This window comes from Ambystoma mexicanum, chromosome 8, assembly GCF_040938575.1.
Source record: "Ambystoma mexicanum isolate Mex_15411 chromosome 8, UKY_AmexF1_1, whole genome shotgun sequence".
In the NCBI taxonomy this organism is placed as follows: domain Eukaryota; kingdom Metazoa; phylum Chordata; class Amphibia; order Caudata; family Ambystomatidae; genus Ambystoma; species Ambystoma mexicanum.
Window position 1 is genome coordinate 1,081,685,173 of NC_090929.1, and position 27,051 is coordinate 1,081,712,223.

Below are 27,051 nucleotides of genomic sequence, written 5' to 3' on the forward strand. Positions count from 1 at the left end.
AATGGTGTAACAGGTGATTACAGAGTCATCACTAAATGCTAGAAAGGAACTTTCGGCTTATTACAGGATCTGACAGATATGTGCTGCGAACTGACAGAACGTATATACAGAAGTGTATATTATTATTCTCTGTGGCCACTGATGTATGTATCTGAAATTGGTTATACAAATAAAACCCCTTACGTGGTGCTATGGTCAGTCTGCATCAAGGACCAGCTGTTTGGAATAGTGGGTTGCTGCCTAGGCCAGGGTAGAAGACATTTTACACCCATCTGCTCGGTGACGTGTTGAGAAATGAGGCCCTAGGGAAAACAAAAAAACACAAGCACCAAAGTTTTAGGGACTTGATAGGTGCACCAAAAATAATGGCAACTCCGACCTAAAAAAGAGCAGTGAGTGGGGCCATCTTTAATCGTGGCACATACTATAAGAGCGGCGTTTTGTAAAGCTTCTACGGCCGAAACCAGCGTTTTGTCCCGCAGGGGCCGCGGTAGAAGAGTGCAATCTTTTTAGGTAAGAGGAAACATTTTGTACCTTCAACACCGAAGTCCGCCCAGACGTCTTGCCCTCACGATCACGGAAGTGAGGAGACTCACATCGGCAGGGTTAAAGTAGTAGTAGTAGCAGTAGTTGTTGTGTATCACGTGATCTGACGTGCGCCTGTTTTCGCGTCTCACGTGATCAGGTGCATATCAGCATCATTACGATGCTGCGCATGTTTACTTTGGTTTAAAAGGTGCGCACACGATTATAAAAAGTGCTATCTGGGAAGGAGAGGCGTATTCCTACTCGATGTCTATGTAAAGAAATGCAAGACAAAATCATGCACCCGTGGTGCCTAAGATGTTGAAAGACATACAGGAGAAAAAAGGTTTGTTTAAGACAAATTGTTCAAACCAAGACCAAAGGAACATCGATGGTAATGTGCATTTGTAAATAAAATATGATGAAGCAAAAGGACTCCTGTGCTCTATGGAGAGAATGTGATGTTAATATATGAAATGCCCACCATATATAAGAAAAAGCATGTATTATATCACAAGGCATAATGAGGGATTACTGGATTGATAATTATGAGTATTCCACTCAACAGACATTTAGGCCCTGCTTGGACTGTGTTAAGGGTATAGATCCAGCGTTGTTCGCATCGGGACATGTTTTTTCTATTGCCCCCTCTTGGTGTGGCTGGAATATTTTGGATGACAAACCAGATTAGCTTGGTGTATTTGTGCGTTTTTAGCTCGTAGTGGACTACTAAAGGTTTCTTTTCTACTTTATTTTTTAAACACGATCTGTGCTCGCAGGGACGCTTTTTAATGGGCCTTTGGGTTTTCCCAATATACAGAAGGTCGCAAGGGAATTTGATGCCATACACAACCCAATTCCGTAGTTGCCAGATTTTACCATTCAAGTCAATGGATGTTGTATTTTTTGTCAGGGGGCAGACGGAACATAGTCCGCATCTAAAATGGCCTGTGACTGGAGGCAGTCTCCATGAGGCAGTCTGTTGATCGACTTTTTGTTGACTGGATATGTGTGAACTAGCATGTCCCTATAGTTTTTTTTTTTGCCATTTAAAGGTGAATCTGGGGATAGCTGGATTAAAGTCAGTAGTTTTTAACATATGCCAGTGTTTAACTATTCGTCTACTACGTACTAATGGGACTGTATGTGCTGACACAAACAAGTGATCTTATCTTCTTTGCTCTTTTTTTCCGGGTTGAGGCACCTTTCCCTGTTCGTGTGTTGCACTCGTTTATAAGACCTCAAGCCGTGCCATCTGCATCGACACAGACATGAGAAGGACTGGCTGGCTGCGGGCTACTAAGTTTAACCCAGATGTTCAGGAGCGCACATTGGACCTTTCATTTGAGGGTAGCAACCTCTTCCATTCCACCACCGATGTGCAACCTGATAAGAACAACAGTTCCCAGACTACAAAACCTTTATCTATCCTCACAAAGTCCATTCCCAAAACATACAGCCAGATACACCAGCGTTCCGACAAGGGGCGGGTCTTCGACAGGCTCCTGGGGCTTATGAGAACGAAGGTCCAAGCAGCCAGACTGCTCTCTGAGTCGGCACCGCCACAAACAAAACAAGGTAGGAATAAGGGATTCTTTCAGTCCCCCTCCTCTGCCCCAGTCTCAGAGGGAAAGAAAGCATGACATTCCCCTCCGGGTCCACGTGTCTCCGATGGAGGGCCGGCTTGCCCTTCACGCACAGTATTGGCTTGCACGGTTCGCGGACCCCTGGATTCTATCTGTATTGTCCACAGGCTACCGCCTACCGGTTCCTCCATCTCCTCTGCTCCCCCAGATTGGGACAACAACTCTGTTGGTGGAAATTTGATCGCTCGTAGAGAGGCAGGCAGTGGAAAAAGTCCATCCTCCTAGCGGGGCATGGGCTTCTACTCCAGGATTTTCGCCATGCACAAGAAGAATCAAGCTGACCTGAGAGTTGTGTTGGACCTTTGCAACCTGGACCTTTCCCTCCCTCTTCAAAACTTCAAGATGGTTACACCAGCGCTTATTGCGGAGACACTGTGCAGGGGAGACTGGATGTGTGCTCTCAGTATCTAAAGGATGCATACGTAAACATCCCGATTTGACAGCCTCATCTGTCCTTCCTGAGGTTAAGGATCATGGGCCTCCATTTCCAGTAGAAGGTTCTACCCTTTGGCCTCAATTCAGCCCCTAGGGTCTTTACCAGGCTTATGATTGCAGTGGCAGCCCTTCTCAGGGCCCAAGGTCACCATGTATACACGTACCTGGACGACTGGCTCTTCAGGACGAGATCCCCAGGTTGCGGTACATCAAACCTCGTCCGCCCTCATGAATACACCACACAAATTGGGATTTTCCATCAATCTCAAGAAGTCACAGCTGCTGCCAACACAGTCTGACTTTCCTGGGCCTTATCTGGTACACAAGCTCTGAGAGAGTTTTTCCCATGGAGGACACGATTACAGCCATCAAGAGGGCCACAGGCCATTTTTTCAGCAGAGAAATGACCTCAGCATGGTGGTACCAGCACATCTTGGGTATCATGGTAGCATTTTTACTGGCAGTGCCTTACACAAGGCTCAAAATGAGAAGATTGCAGCTGCACTTCGCAGCCTCATGGAGTCAGGTGCATGGTTACCAAGTGGAGCGTTTCAGCATACCTCCCTTTCTCCACCAAGACCTTGTCTGCTGGAGCACGGACTGCAAATTGCGGATATGCAAGCCCTTCCGGCAATCAGCACCACAGCTTACCATCACCACAGATTCCTCCTTGGAGGGCTGGGGCGGGCTACTCTGGACAACCACAGCGTCCATGGAGTCTGGTCCCTTCAGGAGCAGGAGGCCCATATCAGTTGGCTAGAGCTAAAAGGTGATCTGGCTCGCTCTCAAAGCATTCCTGCTGCTTATCAGTGGCAAAACTACCCTCATTCATACTGACAATTCCACCAGCATGTATTAAATCAACGAGCAGGGTGGCACCAGACCAGGTCTCCTCCCCTATGCAGCCCGGTAGTCAGCATTTGGGAGTGGGCTCTGGGGAACAACATTCACGTGAGCGCAATCCATCTCCCGGGGGAGTCCAACCTGGAGGCAGACAGACACAGCAGATTGGGTACGGACAATTATGAATGGCCATTGAACAATCGGGTCCTTCAGGGGATCTTCAGCAGATGGAGGCAGCCACAGGTGGATCTTTTTGCCACCTGGTACAACAGGAAGTGCCCTCAGTATACGTCCTGGCAGGGACCGGGCCTATGCTCCCTGGACGATGCCTTAGAGTAACAGTGGAACAGTATGAAAGTATATGCATTTCCTCCCACTACCCTAGTGCACAGAGTGATCTGCAAGATAAGGGAGTCACGTCACCTCAGCATCATTCAGATAGCTGCGTGGTGGCCTGCGAGACAATGTTTCTTGTAACTGCTCAGCCTCTCGGACCAGCCCCCGATTCACCTTCCATTGGGCCCAGCTCATCTTCTATCACAGCAGGGAGGCAGGGTCATCCAACCCGCCCTGCAGAAGTTGACCCTCGCAGCGTGGTTCCTGAGCAGGTCGCACTAAAGTATCTGAGTCTGTCGCAGGCTAACCCTGACATCATACAGGGCACTGGGAGCGATGCTACTAGGAGCCAGTACAAAAGCAAATTGACTAGGTTTTGCACTGGGCGGAGTCAAAGGAAGTCGATCCTCTTACTTGCACGTTGGAGGATGTGCTATCCTCCTCCTGCACACCTCGCACACTCAGGGGTGCAAATGGACACATGCCGCACCTATCTGGCAGCCATTGGAGCCTATCGGAACTCTGAGGAGGAGGTTTTCTCATCCTCCAACCTAGTGGTTAAGACATCTGGCAGGCCTCACCAGGGTCTACCCGTCTATCAAGAAGATACACCCGGTGTGGAACCTCAACATAGTGTTGGGCACCCCGCACAAACCTTTTGAGCCAATGGCTTCCGCAGACATCAGGCTAGTCACCTTTAAGACAGCCCTCTTGGTGGGCCTTACGTCTGCAAGCAGTGTTAGCGAGATCCAAGCACTGGTGGCTTCAGAACCTTACACTACCTTTCATGGAGACAAGGTGGTCCTGAGGACGCATCCTGCATTCTTACCTAAAGTAGTGTCTGCGTTCCACCTTAATGAGAAAATGGTGTTACCTACTTTTTTTTCACGGACCCCAAGGACGATGCTCAGAGGGTCTTGCACTGTGTAGATGTCAGGCGCGCTCTGACATTCTATCTGGACAGGATCAAGAGCTTCTGCAAATCGGAGGCTCTCTGTCACCTTCAGGGTGGCGGGGGGGTCAAGGGCAGGCTATCAGGCTTCTAAGGCTTCCTTAGTAAGGTGGATGGTTTCGGCCATCAAGGAGGCTTTTGAGGGGCAGCACACACCGCTTCCGGTGAACATGCATGCCCACGCTATCAGAGCCCAGGCCATGGTAGTTGCTTTCCAGAGGCACGTTCCGTGGCAGGTCATCAGCCGGGCGGCCACGTGGGCCACTCCTTCGGCCTTCTGCAAGCAATACTGTTTGGATGTCGGCTCCAGGTCAGATGCGGCATTTGGGCAGGCAGTATTAAGGAACTTGTTTTCTTAACCCTGGGGCTACATTCAGTTGTAATCACCCATACAGTATGGAGGAAAGGGGACAGAATGTAGGAGTAATTAGAAGTTCCTCACCGTAGTGACTAACGTACTCCTAGTCCCCTATCCTCCATATGTCCCACCATCCTCCGAGTAATAAAACTGGTGTCATTAGGCAATGGTAATATTGTCGATGCGTCAGTGGGACTTAGGGGTGGTGCCGGTGGGCAGAGTCAGTGGAGCGCATGCTCCCAGGTCCGCACCCCCGCACGCCTCCAAATTTAAAGGGAAAGAAGATTTTTTTCTGTTGAAAAAGGTTCTGTCTCACGGCCCTAGCGAGGGATGCCCATACAGGGGACTATGGACTAGAAGTACGTTAGTCACTACGGTGAGTAACTTAAAATGTTCTGACCTTCCCCCAGTGCTCACTGTCTCCAGAGCCCTGGTTCTCTGAAGGCTGGACTACTGCAACAGCCTCTTTCTCAACCTCGCTGCCTCTGCTCTGACCCCTCTGCAACTCATGAAGAACAGAACCGTGAGAATTATCCTTGGCTTCAGGTCCAGGGACCGCATCTCTCCGGTGCTGAAATCCCTCCACTGACTCCCCGTGGCTGCAAGGATCAAGTTCAAAACCCTCTGCATAGTCCACAAGGCTTTCTTGGGCCTGGGACCTACCTATCTGCAACATTGCCTACCTAAATACTGTCCTTCCCCAGCCCTCCGCTCATCTACCTCCAACCTTCTGCAAGTGAGACGATTCTCCAAGCAGTGATTTGTAGGGAGATCTTTATCCTCGGCATGGGGCCTCCCTCTGGAATAGCCTCCCTGCCGCACTCCGTCTTGAGCCTGATCTCCTTAAGCTCCGGAAACTCCTTAAGATATTCCTCATCTCTCCCTCTACCCTGCTAACCTTTCTCTTCGCTCTATCCCTCTCTCCCTCTTTTTTCCACAAAGCTTGCAGACTGGCCACCTTGTGTACCTCTGATTCTCATAGGTCCCTGGCACCCTCGCCAGTCCCCTCACACTTGGCTTCTGGCCTTGCATTTGCCTCATTGTTACTGCACTTGGTCAATGACCCATGAGTGTTGTCTTCTCTCAGCACTTATCCCAGCTTCTGACTGAAGGGGCACAATTGGTTCCTCAACCCCGCGACCCCCTGCACTTGTCCCCTCTTGCCCCCTCCTGCGCACTTGGACGATATGAATGCACCATGCCTTAAAGTTAGTCTGTTTTTCCCATGTCTCCGCTCCTTGCATGGTGGTGCCTCAATGCACTTTGAAAAACGGCAGAATCGTTGTCAGACCCATTTGCTGTTACCTACACCATTAATTGTATTATATGCACTTGTTCCATGCACCCACTCTGCCCGTGCAGACTTGTATCGTTCAGAAATTCAAGGGCTCTGAATAAGATGTTGTACCCCCCTTGTTCCCTCCCTCCTTGAGCGCTTTGAAACACTTGCTTTGTGTATAGACGCTTTATAAATAAACAATACCAATTACCTTTAACTATTGTTCTCCAGCATGGGTCTGACATGGATTCACATGCAAACCCTCCCGCCTTCCCCTCTGTGGTTCTTCATGGTTCATACTGCCACTTAACGTGCTTACCAAATCTGAAGATGGCCACCAGGGGTGGATCTTAGGGAGAAGACTGTCATTTGATGGGGGCAGTATGACCCAGACTACAATGATTGGTTTAGAGGAGAAATACAGTTTAAAAGTGAAAGTTAAACTGTTTTTTCTTTAACTGAATATTCCCAGCCTGACTTGGAATGTTCTTGAGCATGTTAATCCATGCCAGACCCATGCTGGAGAACAATAGTTACAGGTAAGTAACTTAAACCTTATTTTGAATGTCAAAGGTAGGGTCCTGACATAGGGGATAGTATGTCTACCATTCATTATCGTAATCAATAGTTTCTTGAAGGACTAATACGCCACACTTGTCGTCCGGGCGAATAACAATACTGACATCTCAATATAGGGATTTGATCTGAGATGATTCACCTTTATTTAGATTAGAGTATGTTGGTTTACAAAAATAAAGTTTATTCATATGTGTGAGTACCATTTTCTGAAAAATATCGATCAATGGTCCTGTGATGGGAGGTACACAGGTACTCTTGGGTTTAAATTGCCTATATTCGTCCTCGTTTTAAGAAAACATGTCTCTATTGAGGTCACTTCTGCACTTTCATTTGTGTTTTATTATGCAGATTTAAGCCCTGAAGCACCTCTGTAGGTCTGAAATGCTTTGGCTATTGGTGTCTGCCTGTATAGATGATTAAATAACATTTCTTTTCCATCCAGCTATTATCTATAACTGGTATAGCAGTTTGTTAAAGAAACTAAACTTGAATGTAGTACTATATATTGCATGGAAGATACATCAGCACAGTGTAGTGTGCAGCCTACACTGTGTGTTCGCACTCAGGTCTTTCTCCACTGTATTTTGAACACCTTCGAGGTGTTTTGTAGGCTTGCACCTCAAATGGTTACTCTAATTTTATAAAAGAACTGTATGAACAAAGCATATTGACTAAATAGAGTGGTGCCCACCCAACCCATAAATTGCTTCTCTAACTGTTGGCCAAGCACTTCTGCTGGATTGTGCCATGCTCCACATTTATCTGGTGTAGTTCCTGGTTTCTCACTACACTCCCAACCCCCAGGGTCCTGTCCTGCTTTTGGGAGTCTATCTAAGAATAGGAATCTGAAAGGGAGAGGAATCCATTATAGGATAAATAACTTACCAATGTTATTTCTGATGGATGTGTCGTCCTTCCCACACATTCTGCATTGTCTTTTCAGCCTGCTCCTCCTGTTGGATAACTTTTTCACATCTGGCAGTTCTACTGTCCATCCACTGCTGAGTGCTTGGAAAAAGGGTGGACTGAGGTACCGGTGCACCAATAGCTTTAATATTATACTGTCGGCATTTACGGCATCATGGGTGCGCTATGGAGTTGATCAGTGAAGTTGATCAGTGACAAAACAGAGCTGAATGGCATCCCCAGGTGGCTGTAAATGTTAAAGCATATTTCCCACTGGTTTAGCACACTTCATAAATGTCAAAATAAATAAATAAGAGGAGGAATCCGTAGCGGGAAGGAAATCCAGCAGAAAGAACATTACTGAGAGGCAAGTCATTTTGTATTTCTTCAAGAATCCCTGACTGCGACCATTTTCTTCAGTATCTTGGTGGTGCACTTTGCAGCCAACCATCCCTCATCTTCTGGTAGTCTAACCTGAGCCGGTATCCCTTCTAGTGGGCTCCCCAAGATGCTCCAACAGGACAGTTGCCCTTTCCATCGTTCCTGGGACCTGTAAGTGATAGCTAACTACATTGTTACTTATTGGCAATTTGGGTCTGCTGTTTTTAAAGTACTCTTATAATCTTTTAATACTTACCTGTTGTTTTCTTTTTTTTTCTACGTTAAAAATCACTGTAGTCCATTCTTTCAACCATCTTTTTGCTACTGTCTTTAAATGAGAGTTGGGTCTTTCCTAAACCCTTTACTGTTTTAATACTTGTTCTTTATTTTTTTATTTTTTTTATTATTTTTTTTTTAAGTGCTTAAGTTCTGTAGCTATTTTTCTACACATTACTTGTATTATAAATAGTATATTTTTGAGTAAATATTCTTACCTTTGTGCGCTTACTAACGGACTACATGTATACAAACCTTCAGAGCAAGAAGTCAAGCACCAGAGCTCCCAGCAAGGATCCTCAGTGTATTCTTCCATGTACACTTGGGACGTTCCTGGTAGTCATTTGATGAATGGCTCAGGATCTCCACAAATACATTCACAGGAATGGGGTTGATCACAACCCTCCAATCATAGCCTATGCACTTTTCAAACATCTGCCAACTTACCAATCAACGATGAGCAGCCTTGTTTCTTTGTCACTGGGACAAACAGGCTATGGACTTGAGGTATCTGGCAGACCCCCCACCCAGCAAGAGCTGGATTCCATTTAGCAAAGAAGCTTTTGTGAGAACTGTTTCAGCACTCACTTAGGCAAACAGCCAAAGGAGGCTGTTGGCACTTTGAAACCTATACAATAAGGATCGCAAAGACAAAGGCTAGGTCAGAGGACTTTAAAAACACAATTCACCCACTTTGCTTCTGCCATGGGAGCGAATGGCTCCCATTACGGTAAAAGGGTTTCACCATGGTGCAGCCTACAAAAACGTTAACTGCTACATGCCTGTCACACTGACATGCTCACTGTGCGAGAAACTCTCCCAATTACATTATGTGGCAGCTTTGTAGAATCTGTGCCCCTGTAGCCATGTGGGCTGGAAAGTCAATATATCAGAAGTGAGTTAGTCTTCAGCGAGGCCTTGGGAAAGCCATACTGTTTACAAATGTGGGTCAGGATACACAAAAAAACTGGGTGAGAAAAAGAAGCGAAAATGAAGAAAGACAACTTGCAACTGGGATTGTAGGCAGACAAGGTGTATCACTGAATTATGAATATCTCTCAGCACACAATATTTTTGCTCAAAGATGAATAACCGCTGTTGATGCCAACGTGTATCTCAGTTGAGGCTTTTGGATGGCCAGAACCTCTAACCAGATGACTGCTTTCTTGCTTGACGAGTACTGACTTTGCTGGAACCTAGTGTGCAGATGCTGCCTAAATCCAAAATTAAATACAGCCAGTGAATCATTAGGACCAACGTTAAAGAATTGTAGATTAAGGTCAACTTTTTTTGTAATTTTTTTTAATGGGGACAAAATCACAACTTTTTCGCTGTACCCCTGTGATATCACAGGTTCTCTGAATCCATTCCCTGTGCCCTCTACGAGAACACTAACCTAGTGTTGTAGCCTTCTGCTTTCTCTTCTCACGTGTGCCCCCTCCACAAATTAATATTTTGTTCCTTTTTAGGTCCATTAACTATGATGAAAAGGATCCCTTCCTTTGTAATGCCTGCGGTTTCTGCAAATATGCACGATTTGACTTCATGCTCTATGCAAAGCCCTGCTGTGCCGTGGATCCCATCGAGAATGAGGACGATCGCAAAAAGGTCAGCTGAGTACTTGGATTCAATGGGTTAGTTGTAAAAATCATTCAGTGGCACAACCCTAGCAATAAGATAAGTCTTCTTCCTCTTTGACACATGCAATAATATGTAGCCACTTGTCAGTGTGATGGTGGCATATTAGAAGATAGGCCTGACCAACTTGCACTGAATAACTCTGCTAAGACTGGTTTATTTTCTTGTTCACAGGCAGTCACAAATATCAATACCCTGCTGGATAAGGCTGATCGTGTGTATCACCAGCTGATGGGGCACAGGCCACAGCTAGAGAACCTCCTATATAAAGTAAACGAGGCAGCCCCTGAGAAGCCCCAGGTATGTGCGAAATATCAGAGACTCAAAATGCATACCTAAAAATGATGGATTAAATGTAACTATTTTTTTTTGCTTGCTGTGCGACTCTATGCCATTGTTGTATGGCTGAATGCCTTCTATGTGCCACTGCATTCCCTCAGTGCACTGTGACATGCCTTCAGTGTGTCACACATGACTTTGGTGCACCGATTCACAACTTTGAACACCGCAGGCTGCTCCTTGTGTGCTTCAGTATGTTTTCTGTGTGGCGGCATGGCCCCGGTGCACAGCTATCTTTTTGGACAATTGCAGCAGTATCTCCTGTTTACAGTCAGGCTGTCTTTCTGTACAGACAAAATCTCTTTAGACTTTTGTAGGCCCTGGCCCATGTAGGAGAGTTATGTTGCTCACGCCCAGAGTAAATATAAGGGAAATAAAGAACACTGACAATAGGGTGACAACATAGTGGAATGGAAGCATGTATGTGTTTTTTAAAAATATGACTTGTTGGTTTACCTCCATGGACTGGACTAGTCCAGGCCCCTCTCAGGTACCACATAGAATTGTGGGGGAGGACGACAATGGGCAGCCGCCCCCCCCCCCCACTCCTCCCTGGCTGAAGGAGTGAACTGGGCAGGAGAGAATCCTGAGGGGAAGAACTTGGAAAAAACGGTTGAAAAGGAGACCATTGAGAGAGAAATGCGAGCATGGAGACAAAGGACCAGAAAAATGTTTCCTGATGTCAGCTGTCTTGACCAGCCTCCCGGGACCTGAAAATCCATGTGAATTGGGGTTTGTGTGTCAGGATCAGCGCAGTCTAAGTGAGACATCCGGCCTGTGTGCACTGTGCAGGCTGCCACTTAAATGGCTTGCTGGTGGGTTAGCCCACCTGGGGATAGAACGGGTGGGCCCAAAGGAAGTGAGCTCGGGGCAGCTTGGGGAAACTAGGTCGCCCAGCCAGAGCCTCGGGAGCGGGACAAGCCGTGACCAGACAGCACAGTCTTAGAGGCAGACAGCCCAGTCTGGGCAGGCCAAGAAGATGCACTTCCAGGCCACTTGAGCATTGCGCCTCGGGAGCAAGAAGACTGATGGTGCTTCCAGCCCGCTCGCAGTCAGGCAACAAGGGTGGGTGAAGAGGGAAGTCCTGGGCCACGTCCTTGAAGGAGTCGGAGGAGGGAGCCAGCCAGTGATGACCAGCGGGCACGCTATAGGAGCACAGGGTACCTCTGGGAAACCTAATTCTCCAGCATGGGGTCTGGCAGGGATTCACATGCTCATGAATATTCTCTGTCATCAGACTGGGAATCCTCAGTAAAAAAGAAAAGCTGTTTCGCTTTAGCCTGAAAACATTTCTCCTCTAAACCAATCACTGTCCTTTGGGTCATAGCGCCCCCATCCAATGACAGTCGCCTCCCTAAGCTCCACTCCTGGTGGCCATCTTCAGATTTTTACCATAAGTTTCAGTGTTGGGAGTCCTTTCTTCTTGCTCTTCAAGCCTTTTTGATGTTCAGAGTTTTTTCAATGCAATATAGTACTTTTGACCGATTTAGTTACGTTGTTCGACTCTGTCGACTCCTGGCAGCGGAGATCCGTTGTCGACGAAGATCAACTTTCATCGTGGATCTTCTCTTCAAAGTTTTCAAGAGGTCCATGCTTGGGTCTACTTTGCGCCTTCCACCATGTCTGAGGAGAAGAAGTCTCTTCAAGATGTGCACGAAACGTGGAGTGAGAAATGTATATGTCGAAGATCGACATCACAAGTGTTTGTATTGCCTGCATCTGGACAACGATGAGGATGGATGCGAGATTTTTCGTGGATTTTTGAACAAGATGAAAAAGGACTGTTAAAGTAGGTTAGCAGCGTGGCTGAAGTTGGGGAAGGCCTCTGGTGCTGCCTCTGGGCACGAGCAAACTCCCACTGAGAAGAGGTTGGGGTCCTTTATGGGCCGCACTGTCCCGGGGGGTCCAAAAGAAGGCCAAGCGCCACTCTGCCGATCCCACTGGGTTTGCCGCGGCCGCAGTTCAGTAAGGACACGATCTCTTTTGCCGTCTACATCCACGGCGTGACTGCCACTTAGGGGCACTCCCTCCAAGAGGAAGTCCTTAACCCCTTTGAAGCTTCATTTACTGTGTTCGGACAAGCCTGCAGAGGAGAAGTCCTCGGGTGGCTCCTCTCGTCCCCTGTCAATGACCCAATCGGCAGCCAAGACAATGACTTTGTCGACAGGTTTGTCGTCCAGGTCGTCCACTTGGTCGTCGACCACGATCCCGTCAACAGAAGCTTCGGCATCCACCTCGTTGATGACCCGGATGGCGACCATCATGAATCTAAAGGGGGACTAGCAACAAAGGTGGTCTCTATGATCACGACAGCACAACCCCACGAGTGACCTTGCGACCACGGCATATGGCTTCTTGTGGCAGTGCCGCCAATGACATCCGCCGACGTCCCTATATAGGTGCCGATTCCTATTGTCAACCCACTCCCGAAGGAGTCAGTGAAGGGTAAGAAGTCTGGGAAGGACAAGGAGCGGCTACTGCCCACAGAACTCCTCCTCCCTACCCCCCAGGCAGGGGAGAGTGTCCCAGATGATGCCAAAGGGAGCCTGTGCTCATCTACATGAGCTTAGACGACGACAACTTCCCCGAGGACTACTACTCGGACCACAAGGGGGGCTGTGAGACTGTGTCCATAGAGGGGTCTCCACACAAACCCGGATCACCCTCTAGCCCAAGGAGACGCTTCAGCCCAGATCTGTTGCCGTCTGTCCCTTCCACCCCACGGTGGTATCGAAGATACAGCGAATGCTTCCTGCTACTCCTGCGCCGGCACAGGCCCCGAGTCCTGCAAGGCTGCCGGCTAGGAGCCCGCCCAGGCCAAAGCGTGAGTTAAATGACCTGTCTGGCCCGAGGTGTCAACTGACACCCCCACCACGTCTGCGTCGGGCCTTGACCCCTATAGTGGAGCAGCACAGGTACGGATATGGACACTACAGCGATTCATACTGATTTGTCCGATGACTATATACCAGCAGACGTAGAGCCGCTTCGCCACCGGATGAGTTTGGTTCCTTTCACGCCATGCTAAGAAAGAAGGCGATAGAGCCTGTCCCCTAGTGCCTCTGGCACTCCAGAGTGTACTCCAGATACTTTCTGGTACGGAAGAAGTCAAAAGGGTGGTGGCCAATCCTAGAAGACCCCTCAGCAGGTACTTGAAATCCCAGACGGTCATGTTGCGGCATGTGCTCGGACAGCTTGAGGAAGGGGATTTCCTGGCGACCTTGGACCTGGAAGACGCTTACTTTCACATCCACATTAATCCAAAGCATCGGAAGTTCCTGCGCTTCGTGATCCAGGTGCGGCACTATTAGTTCAAGGCCCTGCCTTTCGGCCTAAAGTCAGCACAAACCGTGTTCACAAAGTGTTTGACACTGGTGTTGGCCCACCTGTGCCTCAAGGGAGATCCACGTCTACCCCTATCTGGACAACTGGCTCATCCGCTCCTGCTCGCACATGCTGGCAGTCCAGCACACCAAGGAAACCATTTGCCTTCTGACTGAGCTCTCGGATTCTCCATCAATTATCTGAAGTACTTTGTGTGGCCATCACAGAGTGCTCTGTTCTTGGGTGCCTGTCTCAACACGGATGCATGCCTGGCTACCCCCTCGGAGGAGAGGGTAACGGCCATCCTGGGGAAGGTGCAGTGCCTGTCGATGGCACATAACGCAACAGTGCGAGCCATCAAGTCGCTGTTGGACATTATGTCCTCCTGCATCCACCTCGTCCTATTCTGCAGGCTCCAGATGAGGCACTTGACGTACAAGATCGTACTCGACCAGAAATTCAGACAAGTTCTACGATGGTGGGGAGTACAGCCACGTCTTAAGAAAGGAGCTTCTTTCCAGATGCCTCCGTTCAAGGCCACAGTCACCTCCCTGGAAGGGTGGGGTGCCCACAATGGAAAGTCGCATGCCAGGGGCCTCTAGCTCCAAGAGGAAAAGGACCTCCACATCAATGTCCGGGAACTCAGGGCAGTCTTCTGGTCCCTCCAATCGTTCCTACCTCAGTTGCAGGGGAAGGTAGTGTGCATCTTTGCAGACAATGCCACCACCATGTTCTACATCCGGAAGCAGGGGGGAGGGGGAACCCACTCTCCCGCACCTTCCCGGGAGGCTCAGGCCCTGTGGTGCTGGGCCATTCTTCAGGACATGTTCCTCGTCCCTCTTCACCTGGTAGGAAACAATAACACCATTGCAGACTCGTTCAGCAGGGAGCTCCTGTCCTACCCCGAGTGGGAGCTTCAGCAGGCCCATGTCTCCCATCTCTTCAACAAGTGGGGTCAACCGCAGATTGACTTCTTCACAATGGTAGGCAACCCGAAATGCCAGAGGTTCGCCAGCAGGTCCCCTCAGCTGAGGAGCCCGGGGAATGCCTTCTTGTTCCCATGCGAGGGGCTCTCCCTGTACACCTTCTCCAGCATGGGGTCTGGCATGGATTCACATGCTCATGAATATTCCCCGTCGTCAGGCTGGGAATCTTCTGTAAAGAAAAAATCAGTATCAGTTTCGTTTCTGATCTGTCTTTCGTAGTAGTAACCAATCACTGATCTCTGCGTCATACTGACCACAGCCAAATACTGCCCTCTACCTAAGCCCCGCCTCTGGCAGCCATCTTCAGATTTTTACCGCACGTTCAAGTGTTGGGATCCTCGTGCTATTGCTCTCGAGCGTTAGTGCTTTTTTTCACGTTTTATCTCATAAAAATTTCTCTTTTTTCGGTCAAAAGAGCCTCAAGCTCCACCGTTTCTTCATCTGATTAACGGGGACCCATGTCGGATTCGTCTACGCCCCTCAAGGGTGAAGATTTCATCGAGCCACGCTTTTGGAGCACTCCAGAAGTTTCTCAGGCCCATCTCGGTCATGGCCCAAGAGAAGGGAAGCTCGACGCCCGGAAAGCTGTTCAGGGTCTGCCCTGGATGCCAGCTTCAGAATGTCTTTAAGGAGGACGAACACTCCCTTTGCCTTTACTGCCTACATGAGGACAAGACGCACGTGGAGAAGGACTGTGCGTTTTGCGGCAATATGTCGGAGCGGACCATGAAGGACCGCCATCAACGTCTCGCCAACTGGCTGGAAGGAAAGAGCCCGTCAGGCGAGAAGAAGAAGTCCGAGCGGTCTTCTAAGACCTTTGAGGGCGCCACGGCGACGGGGGTCCAACAGAAGGCCAAGCACCGCGAGTCTGCTGGCACCGGGAGCGCCGAACGGTCCGGCTCTACGGGCGCCAGGCAGGGCGCATCCTCCCCGGCGCCATCAACCACGAGCCAACGCTCTGGCTCAGGTAAGAGGAAGGCCGAGCACCCGGCGAAGCTCCTGGAGAAACCCCGGTCGAACTCGAAGGCCCCATCGGAGGGGGGAGCGAGGCGGTGACCCTCCCCCAAAGGAGAAGGCGGTGAGCGCACCTAAGGTGATGAAAGCCTTAATCCACCCGGCCAAGGCCTCTATCGAGACAGTCGCGGCGGCCCTGGCTCAGCATGTGGAGGCTACACCAGTGGTGGCAACCTCGGGGCCCAGAGTCTCCCTGCCACCGTGGAGGGAGTCCTCTTTCATGCCCATCGACAGGACCCCCGTGGAGGAAAGGACGAGGGCCATCTTGGGGAAGGTGCAGCGGATGCTGGCTGCGGACGCGGCCAGGGTAAGGTCCATCAAGTCCCTCCTTGGAATGATGTCTTCTTGCATTTATCTCATCCGCCTGTGCAGGCTCCGGATGCGCCCGTTGCAGGAGTTCCTGGACGCGCGTTGGATCCAGACGACAGGCAGCTTCGAGGAGAGGATCACACTCGACGAGAGTTTCCGACGAGCGATCCGGTGGTGGGGCACCCGCGCGCATCTGACGGCGGGCATGGACTTCCAGACCCCAGACCACCAGGAGACAGTGACCACGGATGCCTCCCTGGAAGGGTGGGGAGCGCACACCGAAAATCTGCACACGAGAGGCCTTTGGCTTCCGACAGAGAAGTCCCTCCATATCAACGTCCTGGAGCTCCGTGCAGTGTTTTGGGCCCTCAGGTCCTTTCTTCCGTCCCTCAAGGGCAAGGTGGTGAGGATCTTCACCAACAACACCACCACCATGTTCTACATCAGGAAGCAGGGCGGTACCAGATCCCCAGCCCTGTCCAAGGAGGCGCAGGATCTGTGGCATTGGGCCGTCGCCCAAGGGATGTTTCTGGTGCCGTTTCATCTGGCAGGGATAAAAAACACCATCGCCGACTCGCTCAGCAGAGAGCTGCACTCGTGCCACGAGTGGGAACTACGACAGGATCTAGTGGACCGCCTCTTCCGACGGTGGGGCACTCCCCAGATCGATCTGTTCCCGACGGCGACGAACTCCAAGTGCCGGAGGTTCGGCAGCAGGTTTCCCCAGCCGAGGAGCATGGGCGATGCTTTCTCGTTCCCCTGGGAGGGCCTGTTTGTATACGCGTTCCCTCCATTGCCATTGCTGATCCGGCTCATCAACCAGCTCAAGAGGTCACCGTGCAGGATGATCCTCGTCGCACCTGCGTGGCCGAGGCAGATATGGTTCCCGGACCTTCTGGACTTGTCAGCGTCCCCGTCAATCAAGCTGCCAGTGGACGCGGATCTTCTCTCCAGGGAAGGAGGCGCCATCCTCCATCACGACCCGAAGTCGCTGAACTTGCAGGCCTGGCTCCTGCAGCGTTAGAGTTTGGAGGTTACGACATACCGGCCGACTGCAGAGAGGTTCTTGCAAAGGCCAGGGCATCCTCAACTCTTAAATGCTATGGACACAAATGGAAGAGGTTCTCTGTCTGGTGCCATGCACAGAAGATTAACCCTCTACGGATTACGGCTCCCCAGGTACTGCCGTACCTTCTGACGCTGGCCAAGGCTGGACTGGCGCACGCGTCCATCAAGATTCATCTTGCTGCGATCTCCCGATACACCAGAACCACGGGGCGGACGTCTTTGTGGTCTCATCGTCTGGTGAAAGAATTCATGAAGGGACTGTTCAGATCGTTCCCGCCGGTGAAGACTCCGGCCCCGGCGTGGGAGCTCAACGTGGTGCTGACCAAGCTCATAGGACCTCCGTTCGAGCCTCTGCACTCGGCTCTGTTGAAGTTCTTGTCGTGGAAAACAGCGTTTCTTGTGGGCATCACCTCCGCACGAAGAGTGGGAGAGATCCAGGCCCTTTCCTGCAAGCCCCCGTACTTGACTTTTCACGACACAAGGGTAGTGCTCAGGACGCACCCCTCCTTCATGCCCAAGGTGCCGTCGGACTTCCACCTCAACGAACCCTTGGTGTTGCCTGTTTTCTTCCCGTCGCCTTCGTCGCCGGCCGAAAGGACTTTGCACTCGCTGGATGTGGCGAGAGCGCTGAAGTTCTACGTGGACTGCACGAAGTGTTTTCGGAAGACGTCACAACTTTTTGTGAACTTTGGACCTGTCAATCAGGGGAGGGCTCTCTCAAAGGCCTCCATTTCCAGATGGCTCTCCGGCTGTATCATGTACTGTCATCGGTTGGCAAACCGACCGCTGCCTGGCCGTCCGAGAGCCCATTCCACCAGAGCAGCTACCACGGCGTTCCTATCTGGTGTGCCCTTGCTGGACATCTGCAGAGCTGCTACGTGGAGGTCGACGCACACCTTCACGAAATTCTACTGCGTCGATCGGGATTCCAGGGAGGAGTCCAGGGTCGGCCAAGCAGTGCTGCGCGACCTGTTCGCCTAAGGTGAGCCTGGTGAGGAGGTAAGAATTGCTTAATGTTGAGTTTGATGTAATGCTTAATGTTGAGCCTTTGCCACCTCCCGTGGTTGTGCATGTGTGTACTGCTATGTATTCTTTATTCATGAGCATGTGAATCCATGCCAGACCCCATGCTGGAGAAGGAACAAGTTACTTACCTGTAACTGTTGTTCTCCAGCATGGGTCTGGCATGGATTGACATGCGAACCCTCCCGCCTACCCCTCTGCAGCTCTTCACTTGGTCATACTGCCACTTCACGTGCTACCAAATCTGAAGATGGCTGCCAGAGGCGGGGCTTAGGTAGAGAGCAGTCATTGACTGTGGTCAGTATGACGCAGAGATCAGTGATTGGTTACTACTACGAAAGACAGATCAGAAACGAAACTGATACTGATTTTTTTCTTTACCGAGGACTCACAGCCTGACGACGGGGAATATTCATGAGCATGTGAGTCCATGCCAGACCCATGCTGGAGAACAGTTACAGGTAAGTAACTTGTTCCTTCCCTCCAATTCCGCTCCTGCTACGTGTGATCAACTCACTCAGACGTTGTCATTGCAGGATCATCCTCATCGTTCCGGCTAGGCCACGACAGATCTGGTATCCAGACCTGCTTCGTCTGTCAGTGGCACCGTCCATCCGGCTGCCTCTGCCTCCCAACCTTCTCGCTAGAGAGGGCGGATCAATACTTCATCAAGACCCAGCATCGCTGAACCTCACGGCTGGCACATTCAGCCCTATAGTTTGGGCATTACGCTCTACCTTTGGAATGCAAGAAAATCCTGGCGAAGTCTAGAGCTTTGTCTATGCTGTCTTGCTACAGCCACAAATGGAAGCGATTCACGGTATGGTGCAGGATTCAGCAGATAATTCCTCTGTGGATCACAGCTCCACAGCTCCTTCCGTACCTGCTGTCGCTGGCCAAGGCTGGTCTGGCTCACACCTCTATCAAGAAGCACCTGGTGGCCATATCCAGGTACATACAGACGCTGTGCAGGCACTCCCTGTGTTCACACAGGCACGTCAAGGAGTTCCTCAAGGGCCTCTTCAGGACTTTTCCACCGGTGAAGGCACCAGCGCTCAACTATGTTCTGACTAAACTAATAGGGCCTTCATTCGAACCATTGCATCAGGCCCCAATGAAGTTCCTCTCATGGAAGACTGCTGTCCTAGTGGCCATTACCTCAGCCACCGGATCGGGGAAGATTCAGGCACTCTCCAACAAGCAGCTGTATTAGTCTTTCCATGCACCCAAGGTGGACCCACCATATCTTTATGCCAAAGGTGCCTTCTAAATTCCATCGCAACAAGCCTTTGGAGCTACTAGTCTTCTTTCCGAATCCTTCGTCGCCGGCTGAGAGTGCGTTGCATTCGCTGAATGTTGATCGTGCCTTGAAGTTTTACGTGGCACGCACAAAGAAATATCGCAAGATGTCTCAACTCTTTGTGAACCATGGGAAGACCCGGTCTAAGGCTTCCGTATCCAGGTGGCTCTCCGACTGCATCCTACACTGTCATAGTCTGGCCAACAGGCCGCTACCAGGCCGGCTGAGATCCCACTCCACCATGACCCTTGCTGCAACAACAGCGTTTCTCTCTGGTTTGCCTCGACATCTGCAGGGCTGCTACATGGAGGTCCATGCACACCTTCACGAGATTCTACCCCGTCGACAGGGATTCCAGGGAGGAGTCCTGGGTCAGCCAAACGGTGCTACGCAACCTATTTGCTTGAGGTGAGTTTGTTGCAGGCGTATATGTATTGTTTCTGTTGAGCCTTGCCACCTCCCATGGTTGTATATATGTACTGCTGTTTAATCTTATTCATGAGCATGTGAATCCATGCCAGACAAGGAACAAGCTACTTACTGGTAACTCCTGTTCTCCAGCATGGGTCTTGCTTAGATTCACATGCAAACCCTCCCTCTTTCCCCTCTGTGACTCTTCTTGGTTCTTACTGCCACTACATGTGCTATACCACATCTGAAGATTGCAGCCCGAACTAGAGGTTAGGGAGACGACTGTCATTGGATGGGGGCAGGACAGTGATTGGTTTAGAGGAGAAATGAAGTTTTCAGGCTAAAGCGAAACTACTTTTCTTTTTTACGAAGGATTCCCAGCCTGACGACAGGGAATATTCATGAGCATGCAAATCCATGCCAGACACATGCTTGAGAACAGAAGTTACAGCTAAGTTACTTGTTCCTTATTCTTGGGTTGAGGCGGTCAGAATGACACAAAGGCACGGGTATACGTGTCCGCAATGAAAACTTCGGGTTGAGCCAGCCTCCTAGTAGCAGAGTGATGGGTAGGCCCCCGGCCCCATTAAAATCAATGTACTTTCGTTAGGAACTGCCAGACCACGAGATAAGAACTGAAGGGCAGCGTGTGTGTGTGTGTGTGTGTGTGTGTGTGTGTGTGTGTGTGTGGCTGTGTGTGTGTGTATATATATATATATATCTGAGGCTTGTGGAATCTGCTTATATCACATGCTGTGCATAGGCCAACATCTAGTGGAAGCTGCAGAGTATTACAGTTGTTTTCGAAACTCGAAACGGGACGTTGACAGGGCGTGCCATTAATACTATCCTTAGTGTGACATACACTGTACCCATGATCCCTCATACGTCAAGGTCCCTCAGATTGTTTTTTTCCGCCATGTTAGACGGACGCATATAGTGGATTTCCTTTCGGCGATGAGACATTAACTTTTCACAATTATGATAATATTTCTTTCTATCCTTTCATCGGCCCCTGAAACACCATGCCAGTGAAGAAAGAAAACTGCCCGTCAGAGACCACTGCGACGGACCGTTTGGCCTTGGAAGGCCTCCTCGGGCCTCGGCCCAGACAGTAGGAGAGAGAGAGGGGAGGCCATTTTAAAATGCATATTCTCCCCTTCCTACACTTTGTTCGCCCAGCTGCCATTTCCATAACCCATAATTATGGAAAATACACCATTTAAATTTTGCCCTAAGTTTAACCGAAAATTCCCCTGGGTGGACAAACACTTGTAATTTGTGTCTCCCAAGAGACCACGTCGAAACTTCTTGTCGAGCTTGCTGGCTCTTCAATCCTAAGACGTTAAAGGACCGCTCCACGAAACGCTGGGCCTACTACGCCAGGCAACTCAAGGCCATGGAGGTAGAGGGAACCTTTAGCGATGGAAGCGACGTCGTACTTTCGGACGGCGAGGGCGACAGAGTAGCTTCAGCTACTCAAGCGCAGACCCCCGACCCCGTAGGACAGGCTGGCTGCCATGTTGTGGGGATTACACCCGGCGGCGGCAGCGTTACAAAAGCACACACCACCATATACATAAGCCCCAGTCGAGATTCGACAAAGGAGTTGAATACTCAACAACGTTCGACACCCCGAGGAAAGGTCCACCGAGTCCCGGTCCTCAGGGCAATCTCGATCAAGATCACCACACGACAGGGTTCAACCGTCGAAAGACGGCAAGGGTGTTACTTGAAAAACTCCTTCCGAAGGCCGATCGTTCGCCTCGGCTCCCACACCCGAAATTCGATCGAAGTTGGATAAAGCGGCAGGCCCTAAGAAATCTGTGAAACACTCCCCTGGTCCCCAGGGTGGGGAAAAACATCTTAAGAAGTCCTCTAAAACCCCTCATAATGACAAGAGCCCTCCTAGGGAGAAGACAAAACAAAAGGGAATATTATCCAAAGCCATAGAGAAACCTAGGGACTCTAGACCCAAAATTATGCCTCCCAATGATGAGGACTTTATTTCCCCTCAATCTATTGTAATGCCAAGTTCAAAGGAATGGTCTTCCCAAGATATTGATAGGGTAATGGGAAGAATGACCTTCATGGCTAATTTATATGGAAAAAAACCCAGATTACTTTCAGAGTTTCCACTCCACTCCTCCCATCTCCGCCCCTTCGGCTCTCAAGCCTCTGCCTTACACACACAAACCCCTTCTAAGAGGTCTCGCTCTAATGTCCCCTTACAAAGTACGGTTATAGATCTATATGACCCCGAATTAGAACAAGACCAGGAAGATCTCTCATTTGTGGAAACATCTGACCCTCAACTCAACGAAGAGGATACAAATGAACCTTATTATGGGCATGACGAGGACCCAGAGGCAGACTAGGAGGCGAACATGTACTCCCTAGATTCCCCTCTTAATCAGGACACTCCAGAGGTCGATTCCCCTGTCGATAATCAATCGCTCCTCAATGAAGTCTTAGCCAAAGCGGCAGAACACTTCCAAATTGACACATAGGAGGTACAGGAGGATAGAGACTTCGCAGAACAAATACTGGGGGACAAAAGACAGTATGTCAGTTTATCCCGCTACTAAAATCAGTCCAACGCAGGATACAGCCTTCCTTAGAAGCACCCAATCTCAAACGGGCCGTAAAACCGCGCGTGGAAAAACTATTCAGGCCTGCACAATCAGACCCTTCATATATATGAGACCAATTGAGAGCAGACTCACTGGTTGTTACCACAACTAGAAAAAGAGCAGGTACACCCCTTGCTTCCTCCCAGGCCCCACCGGATAAGGAAAGCCAAAAGATGTATTCCATGGGCAGAAAGGTTGCTTCCTCTGCGGCCTATCAAACTAGAATCGCCGGTTGCCTGAGGGATCTGCGGGCTAAGGGAAGCCCTGCCTGGCCCTTGCGGGCCTCCGTGAGTCCATTTGTTGTTGAAGTTGTTTTTTTGCATTCGCGCTCTGAGCACATTGTTGTGCCTGCTTACCCCTCCCACTTCCTGGTCCTCCTCTCCCTTCCCGACCCCCTGCCCGCCCACACCCCCTCCTCTTCCCCTCCTCCCTCTGCCTATATCCATCCCCTTCCTGGGCAGCCCCCCTGCCCGGCAGCCCCCTCGGCTAAGGGCCCCTTAGGCAAAGGGCGGCTCCTACGGTTGCGGCTCCCTGTGTGTCTGCAGGTGTCCGCAGGGGACGCCAGGCGCCTGTACTTCTTTCTCCACCTTCTCCCAGCCCACCCCATCTTTTCCTGGTCACTTCGTTCGCATGGTGTCTTCACCTCACTGTGTCCCACAGTTGTGGCAAACTAGGGATTTTTCCCCCTCGCAGGATTCTCAAACTTAGGTGGCCTCTGTACCTAATACGCACTCACTGTTCTGAAATGTGGTAAACTTGGGCTTGCCGCTCACTTCCTGCCTGCGTGCTCTCGTTTCGTCTGTCTCCCCCCCCACTCCCTCCTACTCCATGGTGCTCTCTATCTCGCCTATCTTCTCTAACTGCTTCTCTATTGACTATCCTGCTCTCCTCACTAAATCTGGTAGGAAAAAGTTTAAAAAGGACATCCTTGTCTCCAACCCAGGCCTCCCTATCGCTGACACCTACACTAGTGCCTGCTCCAAGTAAACTCTTACTGACATCCTCTTTTTCGTGCCTTCGCCTGACCTATGGACCCTTCATATGGTCTCTGTGCTCTCTCCTTTCTCCTCTTCTCCCATTAATGGTGGCATCCGTTGGGATGTCCTCTTGGCCTCCTTCCACTCCTCCAAGGCCATCATTAATGTCTACGCTAATGGGACCGTCTTGGTCCAAGGTCCTCAGGCCAACCTTCACCTCTTTGATAGACGCTTCTCTCGCCTCATCAACTTCCTTTCCTCTCCTGCTGTCCCCCCTCCTCTGTCCTCGGCTACCTTGCCTCTACCCTCCCTCCCAGCCCCCTCTCGTGCTCCTTCTTCACCTCCCTCTTCTACAGCTCCGCAGGGCGTACCTCTGATCTGTACCCCTCCCTAAATCCTTCAAGGATGGCAACCTTCTCCACATTGGCACTCTTAACTCTCGCTCTTCCATCAAACATTCTTCTGATATCTGCCACCTTCTTGAGGAACTGGACCTTGACGTCCTCGGTCTCACTGAGACATGGTTCACGGCCAGCTCTGTCACCAGCTTTGACACACTGTGGCATCTAACAACTCGGCCGAACTCTTTAAAATCTGCAAGGAGCTTGCCAACCCTGCTGCTGTCTCTACCTCTCCTGTCCCCTCCCAGGCCCTCTGCACTGCACTGGCCTCTCGCTTCATCTCTAAAACTCAGGACATCCTGTCCTCACTCTCCTCCTATCACCTCCCTCCCTCTCTTCCCGGCTCTTCCTCTGGCCCTTCTGCAGCCACCCCTTCTCCCTCCTTCTCTGCGTTTCCCCTTTTTTCTGCCGACGAGGTTTCCAGACAAGTCCGATCTATGAAAGTCTCGTCTAAACAGGTTCACCCCTGTTCCTCCAAAACTATCAAGGACCACATCGACTCCCTGGCTCCAGCCCTGGCTGACTTTTGCAACCACTCCTTCGCCTCTGGAGTCTTCCCATCCCCCCTTAAGCACTCCCTTGTGCACCCTCTTCTTAAGAAACCCTCTTCTGACCCCTCCTGCCCGGCAACTATCGCCCAATCTCCATCACTCCCTTCCTGGGCAAGCTCCTGGAGAAACTGGCCATCTCCCAGCTTAACCTCCATGCTGAATCTGTTGGAAGTCTTCATGACCATCAATCTGGCTTCAGAGCCGCCAGAAGCACGGAAACTGCTCTCCTGAACATTCGTGAGGACCTGCTCTTGAATCTCGACTCCAACACTCCGTGTGTTCTCACCCTGCTCGATCTCTCTTCTGCCTTTGACAGTGTCAACCATGCCATCCTGCTCAACCGTCTCCGTGATAACCTGGGTATCACTGGTCAGGCTCTGGCGTGGCTGACCTCTTACCTCTCCAATCGACCCTCCCAGGTCCAACTGGGGTCCTTCCTCTCTGACATCTTTTTCTCCACCTGTGGTGTCCCCAGGGATCTAATCTTTCCCCCTGGCTGTTCAACCAGTATCTGGCACTTCTTGCCCACCGCATCCCCTCTCTCTGCCCCAACTTTCAGTGCTATGCGGACGATACCCAGCTCATTTTCAGGCTACCCTCGGCCTCCTCCTCTCCTTCCCTCATCTCCGACTGTCTGCTATCCTGGAATGGTGTGCCGCCAATGACCTCTGCCTTAATGGCAGTAAGACTGAGATTCTACTCATCGGCACACCCACCCCCTCCTTCCATGCAGCTCTCTGGCCGACCTCTCTTGGCCCTCTTCCTGCTCCTACCTGCAAGGCAAAAAACCTCAGGTTTATCCTCGACTCCACACTCTCCTTCTCTCCTCATATATCTGACGTCTCTAAGAAGTCACACTACCAGCTGCACCTCCTCAGAGGTATTCTTCCCTTCCTCTCCTTCCCCCAGAAGCTCACTGTCTCCCGAGCCCTGGTTCTCTCCAAGCTGTGCTACTGTAACAGCCTCTATCTTAATCTGCCTGCCTCCACTCTCCGCCCTTTGCAACTCATCCAGAACAGAACTGCGAGACTTGTCCTTGGTCTCAAGCCCAGGGACCGTATCTCTCCAGGACTGAAATCTACACTGGCTCCCAGTGGCTGCGAGGATAAAGTTCAAAACCCTCTGCATTGTCCACAAGGCCTTCTGGGCCCTGGGGCCAAATTCCTTCAACTCTCTCTTCCTAAATATCTTCCTTCCCGAGCCCTTCGCTCATCCGTCTCCAACTCCCTCAGGGTCAGCCGCTTCTCTAAGCTAAGAGCTGGGGGTAGATCTCTCTCCGCGGCAGGGGCCTCCCTCTGGAACAGCCTCCCTGAAACTTGGAGAACCATCTCTGGTTCCGGAAGCACCTCAAAACCTTCCTCTTTGCTTCTGCCTTCTCTCTCCCTCTCCCCTGCTAATTATTCGCTGAAACTGCACTGGATCTGCAACTGGGCCACTCTCACCGACCCCGGTCCTGGGCCCAGCCACTCTCCACTTGCACTGCCTCCCTGGCAACCCCTGCACTGCGGGACTGTCTCTGTATCCCTACAGCCCCCTTTCCCAGCACTTGTCTACACTTACCTTGCACTTGCCACCAGCTGGCCCTCTTTATTTATTTATTTTATTTTATTCTACTTACCTTGTACTGCACTTCCTCCCCTCCCCTTCCCCATGCACTTTCTCTCTTCCCCCTCCCCCGCACTTGCGCGATCTGAATGACACCTGGCCTATTAGGATCGCTGTCTGTCTTCCCCTTGTTCCCCCCTCCCTGCCTCGTCGCGCCTTGAAACACTTGTGTATAGGCGCGTTACAAATGCCATATCATATCATATAACAACGCAATCCTTTTGGCTAGTTATAATTGCCAAAAGTGGGAGGACATTTCTGTGTTACTTTCGTCCACCCCGGAGCCACTCCAATCACAACTAGCTCAGGTGGCAGCAGACGGAAAGGCTGTATCTACCTGTCTACTTAAATCAAATTTCGATGTAGCGGACAATGCCGGAAGAGATTGAGGGGACTATTATAAAGAGGCATGCATGGCTTCACCAGTCAGGCTTTAGGCCAGAAACACAAGCAACTCTAATAAACATGCCAGTGGAACCTAACGTGCTCTTCGGTAAGGCCATGGAAGATGCACTTAAGACAGCAAAGGGCGAGTATGACACTCCAAAATCTTTAGATCAGCTCACAAACAAGCCTACTGGTCAGAGGGGTAACATTAATTTTCGCCATTTTCCGGGCCAAAATTCAGGATCCGGCTTCAATCAAGGCCATGGTTCCTATGGCAATAATCAAAGACAAGCCTTCCAAGGCTATCCCAGAGGACAACGCAGAGCTCATGGTCGGGGCAGAGGCCCTGCTGGAGGTGGCACCCCACCTTGGAGCAAGTGACATTCCGCTCCAGGTACCCTCCCATGCATCCCCAGTAGGAGGACGCATTTCCAACTTCACCCACGCATGGGAGGGTATCACCTCGGACAGGTGGGTGCTGTCCACTGTAGCAGGGGGCTACTGCATATAACTGCTTCAGTGTCCTCACGACCACCCCCCACGACAGAAAATCCACTCAGAAGAACATC

The 27,051-nt window shown here is 50.6% G+C and overlaps 1 protein-coding gene across 6 annotated transcripts in view; it reads left to right on the forward strand.

The window, feature by feature from the left end:
• UBR4 (ubiquitin protein ligase E3 component n-recognin 4) overlaps positions 1 to 27,051 on the forward strand; it is a 2,945,062-nt gene that overhangs the window by 2,300,554 nt on the left and 617,457 nt on the right. For all 6 annotated transcript variants that reach the window (XM_069611069.1, XM_069611071.1, XM_069611072.1 and 3 more), the window contains 2 exons: positions 9,986 to 10,124; positions 10,329 to 10,454. In XM_069611069.1, coding sequence (XP_069467170.1) covers positions 9,986 to 10,124; positions 10,329 to 10,454 — 265 coding nt within the window. The remainder of the gene's footprint in view (positions 1 to 9,985; positions 10,125 to 10,328; positions 10,455 to 27,051) is intronic.